The sequence below is a fragment of the Trametes versicolor genome (genome assembly GCF_000271585.1).
Source record: "Trametes versicolor FP-101664 SS1 unplaced genomic scaffold TRAVEscaffold_4, whole genome shotgun sequence".
Classification (NCBI taxonomy): Eukaryota; Fungi; Basidiomycota; class Agaricomycetes; order Polyporales; family Polyporaceae; genus Trametes; species Trametes versicolor.
Genome location: NW_007360324.1, coordinates 1892113 through 1914009, shown reverse-complemented (window position 1 = coordinate 1914009; position 21897 = coordinate 1892113). Strand labels below are relative to the sequence as shown.

The 21897-nt window shown below is 59.1% G+C and overlaps 6 protein-coding genes across 6 annotated transcripts; 3 read left to right on the top strand and 3 right to left on the bottom strand.

Annotated features, from left to right (window-relative positions):
- Window positions 1-269: 269 nt before the first annotated feature.
- On the bottom strand, window positions 270-1393 carry TRAVEDRAFT_165599 (ubiquitin-conjugating enzyme E2). The gene is made up of 8 exons (XM_008038696.1): window positions 1269-1393; window positions 1187-1214; window positions 1117-1137; window positions 996-1064; window positions 791-934; window positions 670-733; window positions 554-613; window positions 270-491 (listed from the first exon to the last, which is right to left on the bottom strand). Exons 1-8 carry the CDS (start codon window positions 1367-1369, stop codon window positions 436-438), a joined length of 543 nt encoding a protein of 180 aa, XP_008036887.1. The 5' UTR covers window positions 1370-1393; the 3' UTR covers window positions 270-435.
- A 353-nt stretch (window positions 1394-1746) lies between these two features.
- Window positions 1747-8424, bottom strand: TRAVEDRAFT_119941 (uncharacterized protein; the record flags this gene model as incomplete). The annotated part of the gene is made up of 27 exons (XM_008038695.1): window positions 1747-1876; window positions 1936-1984; window positions 2038-2235; window positions 2298-2333; window positions 2386-2532; window positions 2586-3035; window positions 3087-3202; window positions 3262-3619; window positions 3676-3968; window positions 4023-4305; window positions 4357-4552; window positions 4607-4827; window positions 4887-5140; window positions 5193-6360; window positions 6408-6424; window positions 6473-6561; window positions 6620-6644; window positions 6701-6798; window positions 6850-7199; window positions 7256-7547; window positions 7608-7648; window positions 7702-7752; window positions 7805-7849; window positions 7909-7981; window positions 8037-8203; window positions 8251-8338; window positions 8401-8424. 27 exons carry the CDS (start codon window positions 8422-8424, stop codon window positions 1747-1749), a joined length of 5259 nt encoding a protein of 1752 aa, XP_008036886.1.
- A 457-nt stretch (window positions 8425-8881) lies between these two features.
- On the top strand, window positions 8882-10946 carry TRAVEDRAFT_118499 (uncharacterized protein; the record flags this gene model as incomplete). Its single annotated transcript, XM_008038694.1, has 3 exons — window positions 8882-9105; window positions 9186-9369; window positions 9675-10946. The coding sequence occupies 3 exons, from the start codon at window positions 8882-8884 to the stop codon at window positions 10944-10946; spliced, it is 1680 nt and encodes a 559-aa protein (XP_008036885.1).
- Window positions 10947-11156: 210 nt separating this feature from the next.
- TRAVEDRAFT_146188 (uncharacterized protein) lies at window positions 11157-16573 on the top strand (the record flags this gene model as incomplete). The annotated part of the gene is made up of 8 exons (XM_008038693.1): window positions 11157-11430; window positions 11492-11662; window positions 12173-12236; window positions 12295-12867; window positions 12919-13349; window positions 13403-15843; window positions 15897-16113; window positions 16180-16573. 8 exons carry the CDS (start codon window positions 11157-11159, stop codon window positions 16185-16187), a joined length of 4179 nt encoding a protein of 1392 aa, XP_008036884.1. The 3' UTR covers window positions 16188-16573.
- Window positions 16574-17217: 644 nt separating this feature from the next.
- On the top strand, window positions 17218-18677 carry TRAVEDRAFT_45885 (cyclic-AMP phosphodiesterase; the record flags this gene model as incomplete). The annotated part of the gene is made up of 7 exons (XM_008038132.1): window positions 17218-17251; window positions 17313-17343; window positions 17390-17448; window positions 17518-17641; window positions 17709-17906; window positions 17963-18579; window positions 18646-18677. 7 exons carry the CDS (start codon window positions 17218-17220, stop codon window positions 18675-18677), a joined length of 1095 nt encoding a protein of 364 aa, XP_008036323.1.
- A 331-nt stretch (window positions 18678-19008) lies between these two features.
- TRAVEDRAFT_118507 (WD40 repeat-like protein) lies at window positions 19009-21826 on the bottom strand (the record flags this gene model as incomplete). Its single annotated transcript, XM_008038692.1, has 9 exons — window positions 19009-19283; window positions 19346-19453; window positions 19516-20039; window positions 20097-20216; window positions 20291-20920; window positions 20970-21168; window positions 21219-21346; window positions 21410-21513; window positions 21596-21826. The coding sequence occupies 9 exons, from the start codon at window positions 21824-21826 to the stop codon at window positions 19009-19011; spliced, it is 2319 nt and encodes a 772-aa protein (XP_008036883.1).
- Between the last annotated feature and the right edge of the window lie 71 nt (window positions 21827-21897).

The following is a 21897-nucleotide window of genomic DNA, read 5'->3' as shown; positions in this document are numbered from 1 at the left end:
CGGGGAGGAGGTGATGGTGCGATGCAGAGAAGAGCAATGCGTGGCGACGATCGTCGACCGCGCTCTCCAGCACCGCGCCCAGCTCCTTCCATCACGGGTATGTTCCTAGATAGCCGAGTACGTCCTCGGTATTTGTAGATGCGCGCGCTGCACACGCGCGACCATACTTAGACCTGCTGGAGGACATGTTAAGTGACGCCACGAAGATGAGCCGTAAATGTGGGATGGACGCGTCGACCCTGGGAGCGACCGAGGAAAGCGCTCACATACGCAGACCCAGGCAGATTGGAGCTATATACAAGAGCTTGGACATGAAAGGAGACAGGATCCAGGTTGCATAGTCCAGCACAGTGATAGCGAAACATGCGATGATACGACAGTATGAGATACATGGAGGAAGGGACATAGATGTGAACAACTGTCACCCGTGTGCGACTACTCGGCGTCGTCGACGATAGGGCGGTAATGTTTCATAAGCTGTGTCTTGAACTCTACAGCGGTCCGGAGTGAGCCACCTCGAGGAAGGACAATGTGTAGAACGTTATGGACGTACGGTCAGGCGAATCCCAGATGGCAGCCGCGTCCGGGTTGAGCGGAGACGCGTTGTTCGGCTCTGCGCAGATCATGTTCAAAAAGGTGAAGGGAATAAGAACCTGCGTGTGCACGTACCTCCCAGTAGTGATTGCAGCGACAGCAGGATTGTCTGTACGCTGTAAACAGCCGACCATTTGTCCTGTAGGTGGCATGTCAACATAGGTTTTTAGCCACTACGTCGGACAGGGTTTCCTACCTGCAGGATGTCAAGGCAGATTCCGCCCCCTACGAGGTCAACATTCGGGTGGTAGCACGCCGAATCAAACTTAATGGTCGGTGGAGACATTGGGTACGTTGGCGGGAACGATATGGAGATCTTGAACTTTAGGCCCGAGTATATCTGCGCCGGGTGTCATGCCATAAATCATGAATGTATTCCACGGACAGATAGTGCCACTCACCGTGCCGGCAGGACCATCAATCGTCCCAACCCAGTCATACAGGTTCGCGTCCGACCTCGGGAATGCAGACTACGAGTTGTGTTAGGTGTATGACGCGTCTTAGCCACAGCTAGGCACTCACGATACCGGGAGACGCAGACATCTGGACTCTCAGTCAGACGGAGAATATCGACAAGACGAGTGGCACTCACCATGAGGGTCATCAACTCACTCTGCAGGCTACACAAGCAAGCTCAGAGGGAATGTACGGTCTCTTCGCGGTTAGCCACGTACCGTTTCGTGACGCTGCCTCCCGACGCTGCCCCAGAGCCTCCCGCGGCGGGCTTGTTGGACGCGCCAGTACGAGGGGCGAGCGACGACATGATCTGGTCCATTCCGAGTGAAGTAGGAAGAGAGGTGGTGGGTTTTACAACAGAGATGTCGTGGAGAGGGAGAGCCCGAAACGCGTTGGTGGTCGTGAGTTGAGTTGGGTGGCCAGTGCCGCGTGCCCGCGTTTTTGAACGCGTCTCGAACATTGGTCACGTGCCGATCAGACATTAGATGGGCGCTTCGCGGAAGTACTTGCAATTGATCCCTTCTTGCAGACTGTTGTTTGTCAGTCTACGTTCGCGGCAATACAAATGGAGTGGGTTGAATATGAGGATAGCTGGGCGAAGCGTATGGCCAAAGCAGAATAGCGTATATACTACAAAGCAGGGTATGTATGGTACAATCCAAACGTCCGTCTACATGGTCCGGTAACTTGATGAGTCTACTTGCCGGCGATGAGCTTCATGAAAGCAGGGAGGTATTGTTCGCAGATAGACGAGAAGTAGAATTCATGCTCCGAGTTGTGCGCCTGAACCAAGTTGTGGGCGATCTCGTGGGCAAGCGTAAAGTACCTAATGGCGGCACGTCTTGTGTGAGCAGGAGCATCCCGGGGGTCAGACAGAACACGCACCAAGAGATATATGCATTCGTCAGCTGTCCAGAGCCGACCTCGGCGTCGTCTGTATATGAACGTGAGTGGATATACACTGGACCCAGGGAGGTTTACACTTACGCCACTGCTCGAAGAAACGCAGATTCAGGAAAAGACTGGCGTTGCGGTTGAACGCGATTGTGTCGCCCGCGCGATCGTAGAATATATGGAGACTGGTCGGTGGCAGAGTGTAAACCTCTTGCAGAGGGCGAATGGTGTATATGAAACGAGCAAGCGCGTCGCTCTTGTCTCGCATGAGTGACTTGCCATCGGGGACGTCTTCAGGACAGCGGTCAATACCGGTACTATAGTGATAGTGGTAGATTTAGACATTCGCTTACCTTTTGCCACAAAGATCTTGATCCCACCCATATCGCCTGAACTCACCGTCAGCTCAGCTCGTTGACCAAAACAAGGATGGCACTCTACCAATCAAAGTCATGTCCGCAGGGTGTCCGGATATATCACAGTAACCTTCGTTCAGCGACTCCTTCACCATTTGCATCTGGCGCCGATTCTTGAGCATTTCGCCTCGTTCCTCCTTGCATGCCTTGATCGCTAGGTCGATGTTCGATGCTATATGAAGGCTTCAATGTCTGTGCACTTTCCAAGTCAGGGTAAGTACTCACAGATACTACTGCGCGGCGTCGCGTGCGGTTGAGGAGTCAGAGGGCGGTTCGGACGGGGTGGGAGTAGCGGCAGCTGGTCGCTTGGCGTGTCTTCTTCCTGCGAAGGTCCCAGAGGCGCATTACTAGGACCCCCATTCTCCTTCTGAAGCCGGCGCTTCACAGCGTCCAGCGACTGTCGGACCATGCTCATAGGACGCGAGGGCTGCTTCGTCAACTCGTCTGACATTGCGGACGCAGCTCCAGCAGGAATCGGCGGCAACGGGGCAGACTCTTTCTCGTTGAACAGTGGCGACCCGGGACGTGTCCCGTTAGGCTTGGGCGCATCGGAAACAAGTGTGTCGGAGGAAGCACTGGCCACGCCTTGGCTTGCAAGCATGGCTGCCTGCTTGGCCTTCACAGCTTCCTCTGCAGCTTGCCTGTCGGCCTTCTGCTGTCGCAGGATACGATCCACTGCCCAAACCATTAACACCATGAGACTGAAGTCAACGTTCGGGAACATACCGTTGTAACCCCTCCTCCGCAACGCGCGCAAATCCGTCGATAGGATGGTCATGAAGAGCAACGCGTCGTTAACCTTCGGAGCGTCGAACAGAAGGCGACACATCGAGGTCGATACCCTTCAGTCGCGATCGTCATTAGCACGGTCACGAAGCCAATTGTGAGAAAAGCTACGCACTCATACATGTCGACCGTATCGTGCCCAGCGAGCCACAACTCAATCGGCCCGCGTCCTATCCGCCTCGCGACTGCCGACGCATCCTGACTCTTCGACGCGCGCTTGTCGCCGAGCTGCAGCGTCTTCGTAACGGTCAGCTTGCCAAACGTCTTGACCACGAAGTTCTTCTCGTTGTTCAGCCAAGAATGGGACACTCGTGTCTTCGTGTGCGTGTGCTCGTGCAAGAACAACGGCAGGCGCTCCAGGATCAAGGTACGGGTTTCTGCCGCTTTGCGGGATCCGACGACTTCGCTCCTTGTTTGGTAGTCTTCGCGCATAAGGCCGCTCAACCGCCTACATCCCAGCTCCAGGTAGAACGCTGTATCGGAGACCGTTAGCATGGCACCCAGGGCAGATCCCACCGCGACGTCTTACCTTCCAGCAGGTCTTCCTGGGGGGCAGTGAAGATCACATCACCGAAAAGCTGATATGCGTTCGTGTCGTCCGCGATGACAACCTTGTCGGGGGTCAGCAGGTCGTGCTGATACTCCCAGTCCTCTTCCTCCAGCTCGGCGGTGAGCTCCACGCTTGTCTTCTTGCCGCTCGCCGCCTTCTCTTTCCGGACTCTGCGGGAGCCCAGCAGAAACGCCGCGCGCTTCAACCTCGCCATGGTACCTGATGTCACCAGCCGCATGTTCACCGCGATGTTGCGTAGCTCTGTGAGATAGCTGCGACGACAACAGTCAGCACCGTAGATCCTCAAGAAAGGAACCCTCCCTCACTTCTCTCTGCCCTCGGCAAGCTCGTAGAACCGTCGAGGGTTATCCAGAAGGATCTTGGCCACCTCCTCTACGGACGGCTCGTGCTTGACACCGCATGCGCTGAGGAAAGCGTTCGCAGTGGTCCCGAAGTCGACGAAGGTGAACAACTTGGAGTGGAACTGAGCTTGCGAGTCGCCCTTGAAGTAACACTGCGTCGGAGGCAAGTGCCGGATCGCCCCGTTAGTGGCCTTGACAGGCACGAAGGCCAACTGCCCCAGCGCCCTCAGCTCGGTGTTGGAGAATGCTGGAGAAAGGCATCAGTCGAGGGTGCGACACATGTTCACAGAGGACGAACATGTCACTCGGCCCGCGAGAGCTGCGAACCACAGCTTCGCAGTTTCCTCAGTGGGTGGTGGGGAGGTCCTAAGAAGATTAACGAGGCGGGGCCCTGGTGGATGCTCTTGGACCTTGAGATTCGTGAGCGCTTCGCCTTTCAGCGATGGCTCGGTCACCATAAAACCTAGCGCGGCCCATTCAGGCGCAGAGAACACCTGCACGGAATGCCTCAGCCTTGACATGCGTAGTGAATAAATCATATAGTTCACCTCGTGAGGCTTTGCCATGCATGGCTTTCCGCCCTTCACAGCAGGAATGAACGGCACGTTCGAAAAGGCGTTAGGGTCGTAATCGGCGTAACGTGTTGAATAGTTGTCGAGCAGGTACTTCAACGCCGCAGACCGGACCTTCTCATCACCACTCGCCGCGAGCCCGATGAGGTCAGGAAGGGGCGGATACCGGCGCAAGCCAAGCTTGAACAAGAATTTCGCTGCGAAGTGCATCAGAATACGGATCACAGGGCAGGAGGGCAGTGTGGATGTGCAACACCTTCTTCTGAGTTACTGCGCCATTTGGGGTGCGTTCCCCAGTCAATAACCGGGAGCTTCAGCTCCCTCAGCACGTCGAGCGGCTCGTACAAGTCGCCTGCACGGTACCGGGGTACCTTCTCGTCCCCAACTCGCTCCCGCAGGAACGCTGTAGTCATCTGCAGCCGTTCGAGCTCTTCAGCTGTGAGGGTAGTCTGCACGGCTACCAAGTACTTGATCAGTTCTGCGATTGTCCAGTCTCCCGTCTTGATCATCCTGCAACGAAGTCAGTTTCCTGGGCGACTTCACAACAGTGCGAAGACAATACCTGTCAAAGATGATTTGCAAGTCAACATGCTTCCGCACACCGATCCCCTGCAAGAACTTCTCCAGCGGCCCTTTGACCACCGCTCCGGACGGGAGCGTCACGACCGGCAGGTCATTGAAGATGTGCGCGCTCTGGAAGTACGCATCTGCAGGCTTCCTCAGCCCCGCTGAGGTCGGGACGCACGAGTGTGCCCGCAGGATGGTTGCAACCTCGACTCGATGCGCCGAGGGCAGCGACGGCCACGCGCGCGCAACGACTTGCAAGACACGCTCCGCCCACGGCGCGCTCAGTTCGATGTGATGCTCCGCCTCGTGGGGTACAGGGGGGCTGGTAATGTGCTTGAGCCACTCCACGATCGTGAGTTCGCGCCAGCCAAAAGCGCTCTCCAACGCCTGCGAGTCGAAATTGCGGGAGACCGCGACGGGGAGCAGATGCGGGGGTAGCGGACCGTCCGTAGGGATGAGCGCGCCTGCACTACCCGACTTCCTGCTGAGAAAGCTCTCGACCACAGAAAGCGGAATAATTTGTCCCGCTTGGTTGTCCTTCTCCTCGATAGAGAGCACGGCCGCACCGACGAGCTGGGTGCGGACGTAGTCGAGGTTCGTCGCGCTGCTTTGGTTGTACATGTCGATCCACCACTTGAAGCACGCAATCATCTCGGGCTCTCCAAGGGGCCGGTTTCGCAGTTCTTGCAAAACGTCGACGAAAGTGATGTCTTTGATCATGCCCCGCGTGCGTAGCGCGTCCACCATCGGCTTCGCGTCCTTCAGCACATCGGCAGGAACCACCGGCAGCTCCTTGACGAATCCAGAGAATGTAGGGTCGGGGTAACGCACTTCTGCGGCGTCGCGCACGCCGGCTGTGGATATGATTGGGAAGCTCTTGTGTCCGGAAATCATCGAGAAGCGTGAACTCGTGATGCAGGAGAAAAACGCCTCCTCAAGCGCGACCGACACGACGCTAGAGGGAGTAGAAGGGTGGAATGTGAAGAACCGCAGTGCATGTATAGCACGAGCCCGCAAGGACGCTTGCAGTACGGGATCTATGCCCGTCCCGGGGCTAGCTGCAGCTGCAGCCGCACTCCAAACCTGTTGGATATGCTCCATTTCTATCTCGTACGCCGAGCGCGCGAGGAAGCCGCCCACGTAGAGCAGCTCCTTGTTCCAAACTACGACTTTGTTAGTCCGTGCCCAAGCAGTTGGATTTTAAACATACCTGCGACGTTCCGATCCCTGGAGAGTGTGAGAGAGATTGCAGAACCGAGGAGCGTGGGTACTCACACCAAATCAATGGACTCGCGTTCGACTGTGGGGATGAAGCGAGCAGACATGTGGCCACCTATGCCGGTTGTCTGGCCCGTCGAGTGACCCTTCATACGGCAGTTCAGCACACACTTTGCCGTAGTGCATAGAAAAGTTAGAACTCACAATGAACACCTTGGCCTGACCCATGCTGCAGCAAGGGTAACATGAGTTGAATGCGCTCGGGGTAGTATGGAAGTCACGAACCCATCGATGTCAGCACGTAGTCCCTGGAACACGCTGCCGGTCGTTCTGCCGTGCTTCTCATCTTCACTCTTGCTAGCATCATACTCAGCTTTACCGGTCTATCTCTCCTTATGAGCATTCGTTGCAAATCTGAAACGTCATTCACATACGTAAATTAGCTCATACTTCATTCTCGTGGGCGGGTTCTTCTTCGTCGACCGATGAAGTTCACCAATCATCTTCTGGTCTAGCTTCACCGCAATGTCCGCCGCGAATATCGACAGCATCACGTTGGTTTCAACGACCGACAAGGGGTCAACCTTGGGAACAGGCGGCGGTGCTGGTGCAGGTGTGACCGCGCGAGACGCGTTCGCAGACCCTGTGAGAGACGAGAAGAGGGAAGTGAAGAAACCGCCGCCTCCACCGCCCGCAGCTGGCTTTGGCGGCTCCTTCTTCGGTTGCGGCTTCTCCGTGCCCGCCATGTACACCCACTGCATGACCTCCGCTCTTATTGAAAGGGCTGTACATGGACGTTAATCATGCTGACACATCTGTGAAAGTACTGCGAATACGTACGGGTAGTTTGGATGCCGTTGACTTGCATGGTATTAAGCGGGCTCGAAGGCTTCAGACCCTTCGGGATACTCATCGCCTGCGGTGCACCCGGGGCCTTCGTGAGACGAGACAGACGCTTATCGTCCAAGAATACGCTGACGTCGAGGAGGTGCCGCATGAACGTGATGGAGGACGCCAGAAACCGCGTGAAATCAAACGGAGGCGGGATAGGTGTGGGTTCCCGTAGACCCATCTCAAATGACGTCCATGGGTCCTCAGCAGACTCGGGGAGCTTCCCTCGACGAGCAAAGAGCTGCAAATATCAGGTTTTAGCGCAACGGGCTAAGGGGATGTGCGGCCGAATGACACTGACCTGGTCCTTCTTGTCCTTCCAATAGAATCCCATCCATTGGCCTACAGCCTCAGGCGTCAGCGGCGAGTCGACGATGAATAGAAAGAACGCCTACCCCCGGATGTGACGAACGGTTCCTCAGTCACCGAGAAAAGACTGTAGAAGCCTGCGGGATGCTGTTCAGCTGACGCGCGCGCAGTGGACATTCGTTAACGCACCTACGCCGAACGCGCCAATCTTCTCCTCGTCCGGATTGCCTTCGGCTGTTGCAGCAGCGTTAGTGGCAATGTATACAGCGAGAGTACTAGCTAGACGGGCGAACCAATCTTCTTCAAACGACTCCAGTCCTCGTCCCTAAAGACAACACCGTTATTCTTGAATGTCCACTGGTGCACCTGGAAGATATGCGTTAGCGTATGTGTGTGCACTACCGGAACGTAGAGAATCCACCAATGCCGTCTTCAAGTCCGGAAGCTTGGCCTCCGCTAGTGTAGCAATAGGCTCCGGTACCTCGTCCACCGTCCTATTCTTCCGCTCAAGGTACTCTTTCGTTTCAAAGTGAATCTCTACAGCGGTCGCACTTGCATCGTCCGAGTTTTGCAGAAGTTCTCGGAAGACTACGTTCCTTCAGAGACAACCCGTCGTCACGATGTAGCCAACTCACCGGTGAACTCTCCAGAGTACCTGGCCAGTACTTTGTCGATCAAAGCACGCTGGTTGACCTCCACGGACTCGTCATGACCAGACTCCCACTAGATGGAAAGGCGTCGCCCTTCAGCTCTGCCACACGGAGAGAGCCTTAAATTAGACATACAAGTGCATCTCGCGCGTGAGCCATGACGGTGGGGAGTATATATGCAGGCTATATCTCGTTAGAATTCGTTAGGGACGTGTAGTGTGAGCCTAGAGCTAGCGCTAGTTTCCGAGTCGAACAAGAGGGAGACGCAAGCGAGCCGTAGCACCTGCGTAAAACACGCTTATGAGAGGAGGAAGAGAGTTGAGATGTGTAGTGCGCGAGGCACTGCGGGTGGACGGAGAAGGCAGCCTATACGGGTGATCATGTACCTGCGCTACGCGCGTCCAATGCTGCGACAGGTCGCGACGCGCGCGGGGACCTGCGGGCGCTCTGACTTTTCGTCTCTTCCACGGACCACGACCTCGCGAGCCCTCTTCGACTTCTCTGGACATCCGGCCAACCACGTCTAATTGACAAACTGAACTCAATCTACCGCGCGCTCCCCACGCGCACCTGCCGCAGCTCTCTTTTGTATGTACCGCGACGTGTGCGCTCTGCCATGGCTACCCATCCCCTCTTTGCATTCGCGAAACCCGCTCCAGACAAGTTTGCCCCGCGCACCGGGATTTTGACTATAGAACGCGGTGACAGCGGAGGATCTTATCAAACGGAGACTCCAGCGCTGCTCACCGCGACCTCGCGCGGCATTGTACCTCACCTCTCGCGCGACCATCTGTATATCTCTCAGGCCATTCAGCACGTACAACTCCCCTTCGAGTCCTTGTAAGATAACTCCCTTCTCCTTCTGTGCTAGACTATATTTGCCCGCTATTCCCTCTAACGCAGGACCTATGATTTCCCAGCATCAACAAAAGCCCTCCAATCCCAACTCTCGTCGATGGCCCCCATCCACTACACAAATTCTTGGGCTATTCTCCGGAGAAGCATATCCTTACTATGACACTCCGCGATCCGTCGGATGGGAGAAAAATGCCACCCAATGGGAACGACTTCGTATCGGCGCATTGCACCCGGGGAGTACGCAAGGTATGTGGATAATCATCTATGACTATGAAGTACATTCCTGCATGGTGTGCCTACTACTACCTAAGCCCAAGAGTGACTTCAATTGCCCGGCTCTTCCTCATATACGCGCGAGCCACCTTTGAGTTACCCGAGTCGCACCATATATCTCACAGCTATCCACACATGGATAGCACCCTCCATCGGGCGAAAGCTTACAGAAATGCCTATGTGGCGAGATTCCGTCTCGCAAGGAAATCAGCACCTATCGTCTTGAGTCATTCGTCCCGTTGAACTCTGACATCGCAGACTGACTAACCCTGCAACAGGTCACCGCATCTACATGGAAATCATACGTGCAGAAGTGCAAGCCCGACATCGTAGTAGCGCTATCCGACACACCGTTCACGCTGCCGCCACACTCCCAGAAACGGCTCACCAAAAGCATCGAGCGGTCAATCGCGTGGCTCTCAAACATACTCAAAGTGCCCGCCGTCTCATCCACGCCCGATGCCAACACGCGGCCGCAACACGTTCTGCTCCATCTAGCGGGGGGCGCGATTCCGGACGCGCGCGCCGAGTTCGCAGAGCGTCTTACGGATCCCGTCGAACGCAGAGATGCGGCCGAACTCGTTCCATTGAACACACTTGACGACGGCGTCGCGGGCTATGTCTTCGACTTGCTACCCCTACGTGCCGCGCTCGAAGCAGAATCACAACCTGCACGGGACGAAGGGGATCTGGCCGGCGGGCTGCTCCGCGTGAGCGACCGACACCGCTCCTCACCCGAGTCCTCAAATACTCTGGCAGGGTTGCTACAGTCGTCGCTGCAAGCCCTCCCGTCGGGAAAACCTCGCATTCTGAACTCGCCCGCGTCGCCGCACGAAGTGCTTCGCCTTGTGCGCGACATTGGCGTCGACCTTGTGGATTCGTTCTGGGCACAGCGCGCTGCCGACATGGGGATCGCACTCGACTTCCGTTTCCCCATTCCAGACGGCCCCGTGCCAACTCCGTCTGACTGTGCACCACCGCGCAAACGGAAGAGCGGTCGCTTGGATCTTGGGCACAATCTGTTTGATTCTCCGTACATCCACGACCATGGCAGGCTTGCGTCTTCTCTCCTCGACGGGCAATCCGCCACACCATCGGAAGGGGGCCAACCTGTCTGCGAATGCGCCGCCTGCTCCCCTCGTTCTCCCCCGGCGCGTCTCCTGCATAGCACGATCGACTGCCAGGCGTGGCAGGATGCGGCATGCCCTACTTCGCCCAACGCTGCACAACCGCCTGTCACGCGCGCATATGTTCACCACCTCTTGCATACGCATGAGATGTCCGCACATGGGCTGCTAGCGATGCACAATATCTCCGTCTTCGCCGCGTTCTTGGCCGGAATTCGCTCCGTCCTTGCACGCGACGATCCGGGGGCGGAGTTTGCGCGAGAGGTCGCGCGGTTCGAGGAGGCCTACGACGAGGAGTTGGGTCTGTGGGATGAAGCGGAGGAGATGTGGTTGCTGGTCGAGCGGGCTCGGGGGAAGGGGCGACTCGCGCGCGAGAAGGAGAAGCAGGCACAGTCTACGATTGGGACCGCTGTAGATATCTAGTGCATAGAGATTTTTTCGAGTGCTCATGAAGTGTGCATACCACCGTCGGCCGTGTACGGAACGCCCTGAACTGCGCAGGCTGAATGGGGACAAAATACGGACCGGCGGAGGAGCGCGCGCCTCTTTCGATATTCCCACGACGGCTTGGGCACTGACGTTCATCTGGCGTCTCCCTTCGCTGCAACTCCTTCCCCCAGGCCACCGTCGGCCATGTCGAAGTTCACCCCCACACCCCAAGAACTCGCCCTCGTCAACACCATCTTCACCCAGGCGGACGCGCAGAAGATAGGCGTCGTCACCGGGGATGCCGCGGTCAAGATCTTCAGCGGCTCTAAGCTGCCACCCTCCGTGCTCGCCGAAGTCTGGAATCTCGCCGACGAGGACAACAACGGCGTGCTGACCCGTAAGGGCGTCGGTATCGCTGTCCGCCTCCTTGGGCATGCACAGCGCGGCGAGAGGCTGTCGGAGGCCCTTGTCAGCAAACGTGAGCTGCCCCGGACTCTCGTGATCGCGTGTGCCTGTAATCAAGCGGTTTCTCCCCGCAGCTGGACCTATACCCACCATTGAGGGCCTCCCACCAGTCGCAACCCCCTCGAGCTCTGGCGTTCCCCCCGCCAGGTCGCCACCACCCGGTTTCCCGCCCATTACGCCTCAGGACAAGGCGAAGTTCTTGAAGCTGTTCCTGGGCTGCCACCCCGTTAATGGACTATTAAGCGGTACGTCATCGCCATTAATTATGTTTGCAACGGGGATTGCGGTCTGGGATAGACGCTGCTTGCACGCAGTTCATTCGACCAGTGGCCTTTGTCCAGGGCGGCAACGTCGAGAGAACCTGGCTCCCTTTTTGGAGTCAGGCGCTCTCGGTGATGCTGTCACCCACCGCACTGCACTCGACACAGACGCGATGTTACCGCGGGAGAGCTGTTCAAGCATGGTGTTCATAGATACTTTCCTTTGGGAGGACCAGGGCATGTCCCATTCACGCTAGCATGGCCCATGTCCTGACCCTCAGAGGACCTGCCGCGGCATTCAAAGGGGGACTCTCTCACTGCCGTTGCCGCTGGCAGCTAGCAAGGATCGGAGAGTACAAAGGTCTTGCTCCTCGACGAGGACACTTTCAGCACGCTTTCCTCGTCAAATGAACGGATGCTATGCTACGTTCCCGCCCCCAACTCGAAACCTTCCTCTGTAGCGCTACAATTGATGTACTAAACTTACATGATCAGGCGAGAAGGCACGGGATGTGTTCGTCAAGTCTAAGCTGTCAGTCGACAAACTGTCGCAAATATGGTCAGTATAGCTCACGACGTCCGCGTGCGCGCTCATCATATTGACCTGTGGGTGGTAGGAACCTTGCGGACACAAAGAACCGCGGCTCTCTGGACGCGACAGACTTCACGATCGCCATGTACCTCATCCAAGCCTCAATGTCCGGGCAGTTAAAGAGTCTACCCGCGTCCTTGCCCCACTTCATTTACGACCAGGCCACGAATGGCGTCGTCCCACAAGCAACAGGCGGCAGCGGACATATCAGCCCTTCGCTCACTGGAGGGTTCCCTGGTGGATCTGTACAGCCGCAGTACACAGGTCAAGCATTATCGTCCATTCGACCGCAGATGACCGGCCAGACATACTCATCCATCCAACCGCAAATGACTGGCCAAATGATGTCAACACCCACAGCGCCACCCTTACCTGCGCGGTCTGCAGCACCCTCGACGTCGAGTTCTGCCTTCCCCTTCCTCCAGCAGCAGTCTACGGGCGCTACCCCTCAGTGGGACGTCACCCCGCAGGAGAAGGTGAATGCGGACCGGATATTCGACACTCTCGACACATCGAAGCGTGGCTATATCGAGGGTGACGTAGCGGTCCCATTCATGCTTCAATCAAAGCTTCCCGAGGACGTGCTTGCTCAAGTCTGGTGAGCAACGTCCCAAATCTGAGTTTCAGGCATAGCTGAACATCTGCGTAGGGATTTGTCGGACTTGAACAACGACGGGCGCTTGACGCGCGACGGCTTCGCAGTCGCTATGCATCTCATCCAAGGGAAGCTCGCGGGCAAGGACGTCCCGTCTTCCCTCCCAGTTTCACTGGTGCCCCCAGCGATGCGCGGCTCTGGGTCCGCTCTTGCGGCTCCCTCACAGCCTGCGGTGCCCGAGGCGATCAGGGACCTGCTCTGGGACGATTCCCCTCCGGCTTCTGCGACTGCGCCCACGCACTCTCAATCTTTCATGCAGCCTCAAGCTACCGGGTCGTTCATGCAGCCTCAGGCTACGGGATCTTACTCGCAGGCCCAAGCCACAAGATCGTTGTCTCCCCACCCGGCACCTACTATGTCGCCTCCTCCTGCCGCGCCTGTGTCAGACCCCTTCGCAGGAGGTCCCTTCGGTGGTTACAGCGCCCGTATGTTCTGCTCGTACCTGCGCCATGCGTTGCAGCTGACCCAGCCCCTACAGCAGCACCTCCTGCGCCGCACAAGGACCTACTAGGCGACGACGACGAGCCTCACGCCAGCTCGCCTCCTTTGCACGACCAGTCTGCCGAGATCGGGAACGTCAAGAACCAGCTCAGCTCCACCAACCGGTCGTTGGACACTGCTAAGAACGAACGCGAACAGCTTGAGCGCCTGTTGACAGAGCAGGCGGCCCAGTTGGCCAGCTTGCAGACACAGCTGTCGTCTGCCAAGGCCTCCTATGACACTGAGACTCGTCTGCTGAGCACCCTCAAGGATCGCTTCGCCGGTCAGAGCGCCGAGATTCAGAAGACGCGCGAGGAGTTGATCCGCGCCGAGAGTGACTTGAGCGCGACAAAGGTCGAGAAGGCCGAGGTGGAAGGTGCGCTCCTCCGCGACAAGGAGGAGGTCCGGGATCTCCAGAGGAAGATGTCCGAGGTCGGCACGCTGATTGAGGCGACGAAGGCTGAGGTCGAGAAGCTTAAGAAGGACGCTAAGCAACAGAAGGGCCTCCTCGCCATTGCCAAAAAGCAGCTCGCGACCCGGGAAGCGGAGAAAGCCAAGTACGAGAAAGAGCTCGAGGACGCCCGCGCGGAGTTGCAAGAGACGACGAAGGAGCGTCAGGACGCCGAAGCACAGCTAAGCACCGTGGAGGAGCCCCGTGCCTTGTTCACGAATGGACACGTCTCTCCTCCGCCGCCTGCGGTTAGCCCCGACTCGTCCTTGGTCTTTGCGGCCGGACAGCCGCTCCCGATGTCCCCGGAGGTGTCGCCTCCCGCATCTATCATGGGCAAGAGTACCAACCCATTCGACAGGTTGGCCAGGTCTGCGAGCCCGCGCCCGGAGTCTCCGTTCCTTCCCTTTGCCGCGTCATCGGTTCTGCCGACGCCCACTGCCGCCCCTACGGCGGCGGCTGAAGAGGACAGCGCGGAAGATCCGTTCGGGTTCAAGGCGTTCACTCCCGAGCCTGAAGTTCAGGCAGCCGAGCCCGAGACTCCCAAGCCCTCCGCATCCCCCGCCCCGTTGGTCATCGGGTCCCCGCACTCGCAGGAAGTCGTGTCGCCCGCGGACACCGACCTGTTCACGACACCTCCGACGACCGCTACCAGCCACGAGCATGTCATCGCGCCTCAGCCCGAAGACCCTACTGTTTCTCACTTCCCTGCTATCGATGACAACGCGACGGACGAGAGCGCGCCCACGCCGACCGCGCCAGCGACCGCCACCCCTCTCAGTCCACAGCTTGATGGAGAAGACACGGATCTCATGCACCAATTGAAGGAGCTCGAACCGGAAGAGTCCGACACAGACAGCAGCAGCGACGATGAGGACAACGAGCCGCTTACTTCCGTGAAGGCGAAGCTCACTGGCGATCACGCCAACGGTGCTGCCACTAGCGGATCGGCGTTCGACGACTCGTTTGGAATCTCGAGCACCCCGCAGCCTCAGCAGACCTCGGTCCCAGCAGAAGACGCTTTCTCAAGCCCGGGTCCCGCTGAGAGCACCCCGGTGCAGGCATCTGGCGCCGTGACAGACTTCGCGAGCATGTTTGAGACGCCGGCTGTGTCCAGGGAGCCGCCGCCGTCCGCGCCCATCCCCGCCGTGGCGGAGAACGCGAAGCCGAATGGTAACGCGTTTTCCAGCGCAGGTGTCAGCGAGTTCGACCACGCCCTAGGAAAGCTCCCTAGCCTGGACAGCAGCGCCACATCGTCCCAGTTTACGAACCTCGCGTTTGACTCCGCGTTCGAGGACAACTTTGACTTCGCCGCTGCCACCGCCGCCCAGCCTGCGGTCAGCAACGGGACGATCTCCGAGACGGCGGGCGCTGCAGCATTCCCGCCGCCACCCTCGGGCTCCCACTCGACCGCCCCCCGCCAGAGCAGCACCTTTGACGACGTATTCGGGACGAGTGCAAGCGCCGCGCCTTCGTCAGCCCCTGCACCCGCTCCTGCGCCCGTTCAGCCGATCTTTCCTACTCCTGCGCCATCCCACTCCGCGCTCGCTGGGAAGGGGATCTCCTTTGACGATGCGTTCGGAGCTTCCAACGGCACAGCCAGCGCAGCGCCCAATCTGAACGCCAGTACCTCGTCTTCGCGCAGCAACGGGGGTTTTTCTTTTGACGACGCGTTTGGTGGTGAGGAACCGTCGCTCGCCCTGGACACCTCCTTCACCAGCCAAACGCCGTCCTACCAACCTCCTCCCGGCCCTCCCCCCAACAAGGCTGGGCCAACGCCGTTCCCGACGTCGTCCGTAGCGTCTTCACCCCGCGGATCGAGCTCGACGCAGCCAGGCAGACGTTCGGAGTCTCCTTCGGCACCGCGTGTCTCCTCGCCAACCCCTCGCCACGCATCTCCACCGCCGCGCCACGCGTCGCCCAAGCCCCGTCCGTCAACGGGCGATTCAACTAAGGAGAAGGCCGCTGCCACGCGGCACAACAGACTGAGTGTAAGTGTTTTGACAGAGGTGGCTGCGTTTGGACTTGACTGACATATGTGCAGATCCGTCTGCCGTTTGGACGCAAGAAGAAGAACCACGATGCGCCCCCGGTGCCGTCGCTTGCGCAGCAACAGATCGTCGAGGACCCTACGCCTGCGGTGGAGGACGACGTGGAGGCGGTGAAGACGCTCTGCGGGATGGGTTTCAGCCGGACGCAAGCGGTGACCGCGCTCGAGGAGCACAGTTACGATGTCCAGAGGGCCCTTAATAGCTTACTAGGTGCGCCCTGATCGATGTGCCTCCGCCACACGGCAGCGGGAAATACTGACGGCTCGGCATACTCAGGTCAATAATTTGAGACTGCTGCCGGACTCTTCTTCCACTGCGTTCTTCCTATTCCTTCCTTCTCCGGATTCCGGATGTGAATGTCTCCATTCCTATGACCACGGGCACCCTACCTGTACTCGCCGCTCGTTCGCTCACCCCTGCTCGCGCCACCCTCGTTTGGATAGTCTTATGATGTCGCCTTCCTTATTCTTTCCTCTCCCGCTGCGTTGTTCCGAGACCAAGACTAAGTAATCCCCCTATTCTCCGATGGACGTTCCTTGTTTCGCCTCCCGCGATCCCGGTGGGCGTCCTCGCCCTCACGCCTCGAGGCGGGCGCTCGTGCAGCCCGCCACACCTATCCGTCATACCACGTACGTACGAGCCCCTGTCCGTCAATTGACCTCTTGTCCACCGACTCCCATCCCACGACGCGCGTCGCATGCCCGGGCTGTGTCCTCCGACGCCACTAGGCATCGGCTGGCGAGCAATGAATGTTGGCATGTGGGTGAACATTGACGATCGCCCGAGAACGCGCGAAGTGTGAGAAGGCCCCGGCGTTCCCAGCGGGCGTGTTTGGACGCCCTGGGTCAGACAACGCGCACCAGAGCTTCGAGCTTCCGCAGAGACCGGAGAGTGAGAGCGGCTGGGCGTGCGTTCCCGCACGAGGGGACAAGCGGGCATTGTACATACTACACAGCCCCGGCGACCGACGGGCTCCCCAAAGAGCCGCAAACAGGGCTCTGCGCGATTGTTCCACAATCAGCGTCCGCCCGAGGCACGCGCCATATATTCCCGGCCACTCGCACTCACGCGCACATCCTCCAGCCTCCGTTGCCTGCCGTCGTCGTCGTCGTCGCCAGCTTCACAGCCCGCGAGCTCTCAGATCCGAGCTGGTGCCAGCTGTCTGCGAGGCTGACTCCGCATCTCGCATAAATACCACCACATCCTCCGACGAGTCGACTACTTACCGCACCCACAACCGAATACCGTGAACTCTCGCTGACTTCGAAGTCTATCTCGCGTGTCGAGTGATCGCGTGGCCAAGCACACACACTCATGGCCACCTTCGACGTCTTCGTCGTCGGAAGCGGTAAGACACCGTAGCCGCATCTCGCGTGTTACTCCCGCTCACTACCAGGTTTGCACCTTAGGCGGCGGCCCGTTCGAGGATAACCTTTCAAGGTAGGCCACCCATGTGGCTCACAGAACGCGCGGCTCATCCACGTAGTTATTTTTTGAAGCCGAGCGGCTCGTCGTGGCAGGACGGCATCATCGCGCTTGACGCAGGTACACAAAGCGCCCACTAAGCTCATTTTTTCCTGGAATAGACGCTCACGAGTACGGTGCATTTTGCAGGGTCCGGGCTGGGTGCCCTCAACAGGCTGCTCACCGCGCATCCTGAGGTTTTCGCACCCCCTTCCGACTCGGAGGAGGACGTGCCCACAGCCCCGACTGCGGCCCAGGTGAACTCCTGGATACAGTGCGTTCCGCCGCCCACGGCTCGAACACAGCGAGACGATCACCTTCTCACACGTCTTCCTCCGCAGGTGCTATCTGATAACACACCCGCACTTGGACCATATCAACGGCCTTGTCCTCTCCGCGGGGTCCGCGAAGGGTCCGTCAAAGCCTGTCCGCGGGACGCAAGAGACTCTGGAGGTTATCGCGGACGTCTTCGCCGGCAAACTCTGGCCGTCGTTGGCCAGCTGGACTGTAACTCCTAACGCCGCCTACCATCTGTCGCCGTGAGCCCAACAGTTCTCACCTTCGTCGTCTAACTCCGTTCATCCCGCCTCCATAGCCTCTCACTCGAAGACGAGTACGTGTCCTTAACGGACACTATTTCCGTCCGCACCTTCCCGCTGAGCCACGGCACGCCCCCCGACGCGCCCACGTACGCCAGCAGCGCCTTCGCGCTCCGACACGTGCCCTCCGCCCGCGAGCTGCTCTTCCTCGGCGACGTCGAGCCCGACAGCGTCGCCGCGCACCCGCAGAACGGCGCCCTCTGGCGCGCCGCCGCGCCGAAGATCCCGCATGCGCTGTCCGCGGTGTTCATCGAGTGCTCATGGCCCGAGGGCCGTGCGGACGCGCTGCTCTACGGCCACCTCAGCCCTGGGCACCTCGCAGACGAGCTGGCGGTGCTTGCGCGCGAGGTTGTTGCGGCTCGGGAGCGTGCGCAGGCGGACGGCGGTGCGGAGCAGCCGCGGAAGCGCAGGCGGAAGAGGGTGTCGGACCCCGATGTCGACGTGCGCGGGGCGCTCGCGGGCCTCCGGGTGTTCATCACGCACTGCAAGGACGATCTGCAGGGCGTGTATGACAGGCCCATACACGAAGTCATCGCTGGACAAGTCCGCGAGCTCGTCGAGGAGCGCGAACTGGGCGCCGAGATCGTCGCTGTTGAGCAAGGCATGCTTATTTGTGCGCCCCCTCATTTTGCATTTCCGTTACGCACAAACACTCACACCCACGCAGCCATCTGAACAGACTCACACAAGAAACTCGACAGCGCTCTATAATGTATCATAGAAGTTTTCCCATCTGACCTGAAGCCCACCTGTAGCCTTAGCCGATGTATCCATAGAAGCCTGGCCCTCGTTCTCCCGCCGTACACGCTCCATAACAATACTATTATCGCGGTCGTAAAAGTCGTAGCGAGGTATATACGAATGTACAGGAACAGGAAAGCAGGAACGGACCGCATAGAAGGACGCGGCACCACGGACTCTAGCCCACGGTGCCCGCGCAAAGCGCACGGCCGCCGACGGAGTCCACGCAACCTCAGTACACGCAATGCAAAAGGACAACAACATGAACAATCCGGGGGCGGGGCAGAGGAGGTTATGCACATCATGACGCAGAGCTCGTCGCATACAGCTTGACGACACCGTCCGCGCCGGCGCTCGCCATGACGGGCAGCGACGGGTGGAACTCGACGTCGAGCACGCCCTCGCGCGCCTTCTCCCGGTGGCTCGTGCTCTCCTGCTTGCACGCCTTGGAGCCGAGGATCTCCCAGTAGCGCACGGAGCAGTCGTGGCTGCCCGAGACGAGGAGGAAGCCCGCCGCATCGAGGGACAATGACGTAACTGCGTCCAGATGCGCAAGCATCGAGTGTGTGCACTGGCCTGCGTGTGGGTGCGGGCACGGTCAGCTAGAGTTCGAGGCAAGAGGAAGCGCAAGCACCCACCGGTGTTGATGTCAAATATGCGTATATGCTTGTCCTCGTGGCCGGTGATGAGCAGGGGCATGGTCGGATGCGACACGATGGCGTTGGCCTGCGCCGACGCGGAATCATCTGTACTCGCGCTGTCAACACCCCTTTCTACCTGCCCACAACAGGCCACGACCACTCACCACCCTCAACTGGCTCAACTTGCAGCTTCATGAGCTCCTTTCCTGTCTCGATCTCGAACACCTTGATCACCGCGTTCTGGTACGCCACGGCCACCTTCTTGAGGTCGCTCTTGATCGCCTCCACGGCTGACGCGCCCGGCAGGGCACCATCGGGACTCAAGTCGCCCGCGGTCTCGAGGCCCTCGTACGACCACGACAGCTTCAGCGACCCGCCGCCTATAGAGCCCGAGACGTCCCAGACCTTCACGAGCCCCTCCGCACCGCAACTGATGAGCGTGCTCTCGTCCCGGGCGAGCGCCAGGTCCCACACCGCGTCCGTGTGTCCGATAAGCTCACCGCGTGCCCGGCTCGCGTCGTACGGCGCATACGTTGTATGAGAGGGGGGAGGCAGCGCCCATACACGGATCGAGGAGTCCATCGAAGCGGAGTAGAGAAGGCCTTTCGCGGGCGAGTGCACCAGACAGGTGATGGCCGCCGAGTGTCCGCGGAGCGTGAGCTGCGGCTCGACCTCCGTCGTGGCCCTTGACCTGTGATTAAGCTTAGTCTATGAAGGAAGGTGCGGAGCTACGCAAAGCGGTACGCACGCGGGGGCGGTCAGACTGGCGAGATCCACCCGCCAGACCTTAACGGTACTGTCGTCGCCCGCACTCGCCAGGCAGAGCTCTGTTGGGTGGAACGCAATAGCGCGGACCGCATCGAGGTGACTAGATGATAAGTTAGCTTCGCGAAACCAAAAATCCCAAGGGAAATGCGCTCCAAAATGGGTCACGAGACTGACTTCCTGAGGGTCCGCTTCGCCTTCCACACCTTCGTGCTCTCGCCTTCGCCCATCACACTCGAGTCGTCGTCTTCCTCATCCTCTTCCTCCTCCTTGCCATCCTCCTCCTCCCTCGCACGCCGTTCCCACGCACCCGCACCGCTGATGTTGTTGTTGAGCTGGTGGCGAGTCTGCTCAGAGCCCTCCTGTGATAACCGGAACCTCTCCTTCCAATCCCCACTATCATCAGACATCGGCTGTTCCGGCTCCTCACGGTCTTTGCTTTCGCCCTGGTACGGTGGTTGAGGCGGCTGGACTTGTTGCTGATACTGTTGCTGCTGCCCGGACGGCACTTGCATCTGAGGCTGGCCGAACATGTTCGGACCTGTGATACCGGGGCGGTCAAACGGGTTGACTTGCGGACCGTTCGATGCAGGCGCGCTCGACGGACCGGACGGCATGCCGTTCATTGTAGAGTAGTCCTTCCCGACTTCCGGGATAGTTTTCTTCAAGCGGCCATTGTAGCCAATCTGTTCAAATGAAGGAACATTCGGGAGCTGAGGAGGCATGGTGTTGGTAGCAAGGAGTGGTCGGTTGGGAAGCGGGTTCATGGCTTGTGGGGACGTGAGATACGAGACTTCTTGGAGGCACCTGTAACAAAGTCAACTCGCTGTGGAATAAACGGACTTTCCATACGCACTGCTTCAAAAAGTCTCTACTCCTCGCCCTGCTTTTCGGGTCGCGACCTGGCGCGGGTCTACCCATGGTGGCAGCATTGGGGTTGACGCCAGACCACGCCGTCTGTCCCACCCACGTCTGAGTGCGACTGGGCGGTCCTCCCGAGGCGACACCGTTGGGGACGGACCCAATAGACATGCGATCGGGTGGTAGCGGTGAATCTTTCTCGCTATGAATATCCTCGAACAACTCGCACGACAAGGGCACGGACCTTCGCTACGCGGCGAGCTCCCGCTGCTCGCGTCATCTTTCTGTGACGCGATAGCGACCTGCGACTGCAACGAGGCGAGCTTCGCAGGAGGGACCGCTTGCGCCGCGGGCTGCGTGAGCTGCTTGGAGCTGCGACACGACACGTCAATGTCGTGCGCACGCACGCGGCGGTCTGGGAGAGAGGACGCGTACCGTTCGACCCGCAGGGCATACTCGAGCATCTTGATGCGCCGCATCAGGTCCAGCTTGACATTGTCGAAAGAGCGGCGCTCGCCCTCGAGGAGCGCGATGCGGGCCTGGGGGGTGGGAGGTGGGGAGGGCGCGCACGCATTGAGCACAATGAGGAACGCGCCGCACGCGGTGGCAGCAGGTACTCACCCGCATCTCCGCCCGCTCGATCTCCCACTCATTCCTGTCGCGCTCGTATCGCCGCCATTCGGTCTGGAGGTAGTGGAGGACGCTAGAGAGCGTGTAGTCCTGGCCGCTCTGGGGGATCTGCTGGAGCTCGGAATTCTGGGGGCCCTGCTGCTGCTGGGGGGCCTGGGGCTGCTGTTGCTGCTGTTGCTGGCCAGGCGGGGGCTGTTTGGGACCTGCGAGGGAGCCCAACATGGGGAGTTGGATAGAGTTGTGGTGGTTTTGAGCAGGATGCGGTTTCGACCCGGAGCTGTTGATTCGCAGCG

What these genes read in the sequence shown, in the direction of transcription:
- TRAVEDRAFT_165599 (XM_008038696.1), bottom strand. Translation starts at nt 1,369, where the DNA reads ATGGACCAGATCATGTCGTCGCTCGCCCCTCGTACTGGCGCGTCCAAC. An exon ending in GGAGGCAGCGTCACGAAACG is followed by an intron (nt 1,215 to 1,268) that starts GTACGTGGCTAA and finishes TTGCTTGTGTAG; the next exon opens with CCTGCAGAGTGAGTTGATGA. An exon ending in GCTGCAATCACTACTGGGAG is followed by an intron (nt 614 to 669) that starts GTACGTGCACAC and finishes TGATCTGCGCAG; the next exon opens with AGCCGAACAACGCGTCTCCG.